At 51.3% G+C, this 6,599-nt stretch overlaps 1 protein-coding gene across 1 annotated transcript in view; it reads left to right on the forward strand.

The window, feature by feature from the left end:
• The first annotated feature begins 2,847 nt into the window (after positions 1-2,847).
• ZDHHC19 (zDHHC palmitoyltransferase 19) overlaps positions 2,848-6,599 on the forward strand; it is a 10,321-nt gene continuing 6,569 nt past the window's right edge. Inside the window, exons 1-5 of the mRNA XM_007465875.1 lie at positions 2,848-3,046; positions 3,398-3,519; positions 4,077-4,216; positions 5,054-5,226; positions 5,632-5,737. Of these exons, the coding sequence (XP_007465937.1) occupies positions 2,907-3,046; positions 3,398-3,519; positions 4,077-4,216; positions 5,054-5,226; positions 5,632-5,737 (681 nt within the window). The 5' untranslated portion in view covers positions 2,848-2,906. The remainder of the gene's footprint in view (positions 3,047-3,397; positions 3,520-4,076; positions 4,217-5,053; positions 5,227-5,631; positions 5,738-6,599) is intronic.

Here is a 6,599-nt window from a genome sequence, read left to right on the forward strand (position 1 = left end):
GCAGGAATGTAAAATAATGCAGCTGCTATGGAAAATACTATGGCAGTTCCTCAAAAAACTAAACGTAGAATTACCATATGACCCCAAGGATTGAAAGCAGGAACCTGAATAAACATTTGTGCACCCGTGTTCATAGCAACATTATTCACAATGGCCAAAATGTGGAAACAGCCTAAACGTCCATCAACATTTAGGATGAATGAATAAACAAAATGTGCCATATACATACAATTAAATATTGTTCAGTCTTAAAAAGTCAGGAAATTCTGATACATGCTACAACATACCAACTTCCAAGACTGCTGAAGCTCAAGAATGAACCTTGAGGACATTATGCTAAGTGGAATAAGGCAGGTGCGAAAGGACAGATGTATGATTCCACTTTTGTGAGGTGCCTAGAATAGTCAAATTCATAGAGATAGGAAGTAAAACAGTGGTTACCAGGAACTGGGGAGAGAGGGAATGAGGAGTTACTGTTTAATGGTACAGAGCTTCCACTTGGGATGATGAGAAAGTTCTGGAATGGATAGTAGTGACGGTTTTCACATAACATAAGTTTTATGTTATGTATATTTACCACAATAAAAAAAAGAGAAAAATTCTTCTACATTTGAAATGTGAGCAAGCAAACTTGGTACAAGGCAATTCACAAAACAACTACAATAAAATGACCCATAGATATATAAAAATATTCAATTTCATAAGTAATTTAAGGAGATACAAATGACAAGATCAAGTTATCATTTGTCATCTATAAAATTGGAGAAATTATTTTACATTAATACCTAATTATAGTGTTAGTATTATGATATGGGTATGATCATAATAGTATAAACGTGCACAAACTCTCTAGAAAGCATTTGTAAATTATGTAAAATATGTTTTATTTTAAATTTTTAAAAAATGTGACATACAAACTTTATTTAACAAAAGTAACAGGTAAAGTCAAACAGGTATTTATATTAAGAGAAAAACTGGCTAGAAGAAATTTGATCTTAACTACCTTATAGTTAACCGACCTGCAGTTGCATTTAACTGGGCTCTGTTGCTGTGAAGAATACAGCTCATGCACAGATATGGATGAACGATCTGTACATTTGTACATTTTCCAAGTAGCCACTGAATACTACCTTATATACACATATACACTAAATCTGAAAAAGATTTAATTGATGATCCTCAGATACACTTCATTTTTGTTGACCTTTTGGAAGAGGTCGTATGAAGCGAAGAAGGTGTGCTTCCGGCTCATGAATCGTGTGATGAACCCAGCCTAGACTCCCAAGTGTCCTCCACTCCTCTTCAGACATCAGAGGGGTTTAGGGTACTTGCTTGGAAAGTTCTCTGGGTAAGATGACATGCCAGTGCTCGTGGTGCTCATTGAAGTTCCTGTCCGAGTAGCAGATCTGCTCATGGGCCATCCTGCGGGCGGGCACTGGGCAGCACGAGACTGGGATGACAGGACGCGAAGAGTGGACGCAAGTGGGGTATGGCAACGACTCGACTCTGAAATGTGTTTTCAATATTTGCATTCATTGGCCCTAAATCCAACTGTTAGGAATCTATCGTAGGGAAACAGTTGGAGATGCAGGCATGTGGATAACGGCAGAAGGCACCGCTGGAGCAAAGAATACAATGAAGTGAGGGAACAAGTTCTGTGAATATATGTGGCAGAGAATTCCAGGGAAACAGAAGAGCAAGTGTGAAGAACCCAGGACTGGACTATACCACGTGTGTTTGAGGAACAGCATGGAGGCCAGTGTGCCTGGCGAGTGTGGAGTGAGTACGGGGCTGAGTGTTGGGAAATGAGGTCAGAAAGTTAGTGGGGCCAGATCAGGGAGGGCCTTGAAGGCCATGGTAAGGACTTTGAACTTTACTCTGAGTGGGCAGGGAAGCAGTTGGAAGGTTCTAATCGGAGGCCATGATCTAAGTTTTAAAAGGACAGTGGCTGCATCTCAGTGGACTCCTCAGTTGGTTGGCGGTAGCAGATCTGAGGCTAATTGGTGGCGCCCAAGTCACAGGCCTGTGTGCTAGCTGCAAGAGAGGCTTCGAATGCAAGTATCTGGCATTTTCAGGTTCAGTCGGGATGGAGAAAGTCTTTGCGCTTCACCAAGACTTATAGTTCAGGGATCCTCCAAACACAGAGGGGTTCAGATGCTCAGTGACTAAAATAAATGACAAATATCATTTGTATGTAACAGAAAACCCAGTTATTTTCTCACATAATAAACAGCTCAGAGGGAGGCAGTTCAAGGCTGGGGCAGTGACTCAGTGTCATTATTGTCATTCTGTTCGTGTCCCATGTTGACTTATTGCCTAATGGGTCGAGGTGGACCAAGCCCAGCACGTCCAGGTTCAAAACAGGAAGAAAGGGGCAAAGCTGCACCAGCTATGTCTTTTCCCCCTTCTATCAGGAAAGCAAAAGCCTTTCTAGAAACCCTCAGACATCCACGTATGTCTCATTGACCAGAATTGTGTTGTGAAGCCAACCCTGGAAACAAGGGAAGATTTAGCTGCCTCCTCCCCCAAAGTGCGATTTTGTAACAACAACGAGGAAAAAATGGAGATAGAACAATGAACACCGTTTGCTTTGATTAGCGCTGAGCCTGAAACGGTGAGTAGCATCACTCCGCTTCTCCCCACGTGTTGCTCTAATCTCATGTCGTCTCGAACCTCGCGGAGGCAGGACCTCTCAGTCCCCAGCACAAGTAGGGGTATGGTTTGCTGTACCCCTTCAGCTAGGGGCTGAAGAGCCCCTAGCCCCCACTCTCCTCGGCCTCTGTGATGTCACACTGGGACTTCTTTCCCTTCACCCTGGGCTGTGGCTTCTGAGGCTGCTGTGGCCATGGGGCTCCTGGAGCCAGCAGTGGGGAGGGAGCCTGGGGGCCCTAATCTCCCCTGGGGCCATGGGAGGTCCAGCCATGCCGCTCTTGAAGGAGCCCCATAGCCCGCCTCAGGCCCCACGCCCCTGGATCCTCCCAAGCCTATTTGCTGCCTTCAACGTGGTGCTGCTGGTCATTTTCAGTGGCCTCTTCTTCGCATTCCCGTAAGTCTCCCACACAAGCTGACAGCTTTCTTACAGAGCAACAGAAAGGAAAACACATAACGATAGTACGGAGGCAGGGAGAGTACAGAAGAGGGGTCAGGGAAAGGAAGAGGCTCTAGGCAGAGGCAACTGAACGTGCGAAGGCACAGAGGTATAGAGTGCTTGGTGCACCTGGGAGCTGCGGGTGGCTGGTTAATACTCAATGACCTTTGGTGGAGTTTCTATGGATCTGTCACCAGCCTGGATATTCAGACCAGGATTTATGGCCTGTGGGTCATGACCCGGTGGACTGGGTCCTGAGGGGAGCTTCAGGCCACCCCAGATGAGGGCTGACTCCTGCTCTGGTCTCAGTTGCAGGTGGCTGGCCCAGAACGGGGAATGGGCCTTTCCCATCATCACAGGCCTCCTCTTTATCCTCGCCTTCTTCAGTCTCGTTTCACTCAACTTCTCAGACCCTGGCATCTTGCATCAAGGTGAGACATTGGCCCCCTGGGAGAAGGAGGCAGCACCCGAAGGGCTCCTGCCTGCTGGGATGACTCCTAAAGTGCTCCTTCCATCTCCCTGCCTGGGGCCTCAGGACCCCTTCACCCCATGTCCTCATGTGCTCAAGCCCTGCATCTGGCACTTCATCTCTCGAGCCACGGAGGTGTGGAAAAACAGAATTTTGGAGGTTTTCCAGTAGCCCTGGAGGGGAGGGCTAGGGCAGGCTGGGTAGAGAAGCCAGCTCTTCACAACCACTCAGTTTTCTCTTCCTCCTTCCTACCACACAGATTCCTTAAAGCATCGCTCACAGTGGCAAAGGCCGGAGTTCTCAAAGAACTCCTCGGGCTGGAAACCCACCTTCCCTTTGACTGCCAGCCTCTCTAAGCTTGGCCAGCTTGCTCAGTGGGGACTAAGGATTCCCCTGCCCACCTGGTCCCCACCCTTCCTGGAGCCCAGTGATGCTGTGGGGCCACGTGCCCACACCCTTCTGCTGCAGCAGACTGATGGAAGGGCCTCTTGCTGCAACTCAATCCCTTTCCCATGCCAGGCTCCAACGAACAGGGCCCCACGATGGTGGATGTGGTATGGGTGAACCACAGGGCCTTCCGCCTGCAGTGGTGCCATAAGTGCTGCTTCCACCGCCCGCCGCGGACCTACCACTGCCCCTGGTGCAACATCTGTGTGGAGGTAAGTGCCCCTCTCACCTGCCCACCTACCCTCCCAGCACCTGCCTGGGACCAGGAGGCCCACTCACACGGGGGCCTGTGGTCGGTGTGAAACTGCTTCCAGGACTGCTAAAGACCAAGGGTGGCAGTAATTCCCAGTCACTCTTGGTCACTCATACAAGTCACTCCCACTGTGCCTGCACCTTTCCTGGGAGGCTGGCCCTTTCTTGCACTGGTGCTGACATGCAGAGGGGCATCCACATCTATGCTGGGCCTGGTCAGGCCAGCGGAAGGAAAGATACCCCTGACTTATCGAGGGCTTACTGACACTAGATGCCCAAGGCCCTCAGGCAGGTTGCAGGCCTGGCCAGGGGAACTTTGCCTGTCCTCTTCTGGCTGTCCAGGCCAGAGGGTCTCCTGGGCTCCTGGGCTCTAAGTGCACAGCCTGCAACAGTTTACCAATGTGTTGTCTTAACTGGTCCTTACAACCCTGGGAGACTGGCTGGGCAAGGGTGTTATTATTAGGCTCATCCAGTGGATAAGAAAACAGAGGCACAGAGATATTCTATGTCCTGCCTGAAGTTACACCAGGATGTGTCCCAGAGAAGACTAGCAGGCCCCAGCTCTAAAGGCCTCTTGACATGAAACTATGTGAGCCACAGAGCCATATGGTGCTCTAACCACAGAAATGCCAGCAGTGTTAGGGACTTTGTGGCTCAGTGTCTCCCTAGGAATGGGAGCCAGTGCATGAGGCCAAGGGCAGGTGGCTTAGAGGGTGGGGGTAAGGCCTCAGATTTGGGGGCGATGGAGCCTGGGTCAGAGGTTGGGTCCTCGAGGTCCCCCTCTCCCTCTCGCCTAGGACTTTGATCACCACTGCAAGTGGGTCAATAACTGCATCGGTTACCGCAACTTTCGCTTCTTTATGCTGCTCGTCCTGTCACTATGCCTCTACTCAGGTGCCATGCTGGTCACCTGTCTGATCTTCCTGGTGCGCACGACCCACCTGCCCTTCTCCATGGACAAGGCTATTGCGTATCTGCTAGGCTGCGGGACCCACGAGGGGAGCTGTGGGGAGGGCGGGGACAGCGGAGGAGGGGGGTCACGGGGAGGGGACGGTGCAGAGGTAGTGGTGGGCGGGGTTTTCCGCGAAGCCGCTCGGGAGAACCAGTGTGGGACTAGGTGACGGTGGGTAGAGTCGGGCAGGTGGGTGGAGATAGGAGGAACTGCGAAGGGGTGAGCATCTAGCAGGGTCAAGGAGGGGAAGTGCTAGAGGTGGCACGGGGGCCTGGACAGCAGGGTGAGGTGACGTTTACACTGGGATAGAGCGCGGAGACAGGGTGGGCGGGGCTCGTGGGCGGGGCAGTTTGGGGTCGGGGTCGGTGAAGGGCGGGGCCAAGGAAGACTGGCCGGAGGCGCTGTTCCTTAGCCGGTGCGCAGCATCGTGGTGGCTGTACCCGCCGCCGGCTTCCTGGTGCCACTCTTCCTGCTGCTGCTGATCCAGGCCATGTCGGTGAGCGCGGCCGAGCGCTCCTACGAGGGCAAGGTACGTGGGGCCGAGCGGGGCGCCACTATATCGGGCTGTGGGTGGTCACCTTGCCCCTCCCGGACTTCCGCACTTTCCGCTTTTTGCAACACCCTGGTCCTTGATGGCCTGACTTCTCTCGAAGGTGCCTCATTAGCCCTTCCAGACCCCAATTCAGCTCAGATCTCACGTCCTCCTGGAGCTCGGTGGTCACTCTCTTTCCTTGGTGCGCTGCGTCGAAGGTGCGCTACCGTGTGCTAGGCGCGTGCGAATTATTTTGAGCTATGGGCGGGAAGGTGAGTAAGGCTGCCTCCTGCGCTTGTGTTGACAAGGAACCGGAAATCAGAGTAACCCTCGCCAGACACCCGCGAACACTCTGGGAGAGGGGCCTGCCTACGTTGCGTAGCACAGGATCAGAGAGAGCATTGAGAGTTCAGTGAGGACTTCAGTGTAGAGTAGGACGTGCCACTTAGTGGTTTCGGACGGGCATAAATCGAGGGAAGGGCATTGCAGTGATGGGCAAAGCTTGCAAAAAAGCTGGGAAGCCTGAAAGCCTGTGGAATGTTAATAGGATGATGAGGAAACAGTTCTAATTGGAGCAGCTGTGGCATGGGCACGTGGTCTGCCTGGGATTGGCCAGATTTAAAAGGCAAAGAAGTCAGATGGATAATTTAATCTTGGTGCAGTGGAAACCCGGGAGCTTTGATAGGATTTTTTCTTTGCATACAGTGAAACTTACCCTTTTACGTGCACAGTTGTGTGAGTTTTGACCAACTCATAAGTCCTGTAACCACTGCCATAGCCAAGATTTAGAACAGTTCCATCAACGCGCCCCGCCCTGCCCCGCCAAATTCCCTTATGGCCTTTTGAGTCAGTTTCTTTC

The sequence above is a fragment of the Lipotes vexillifer genome, unplaced genomic scaffold (genome assembly GCF_000442215.2).
Source record: "Lipotes vexillifer unplaced genomic scaffold, Lipotes_vexillifer_v1.1 scaffold853, whole genome shotgun sequence".
In the NCBI taxonomy this organism is placed as follows: domain Eukaryota; kingdom Metazoa; phylum Chordata; class Mammalia; order Artiodactyla; family Lipotidae; genus Lipotes; species Lipotes vexillifer.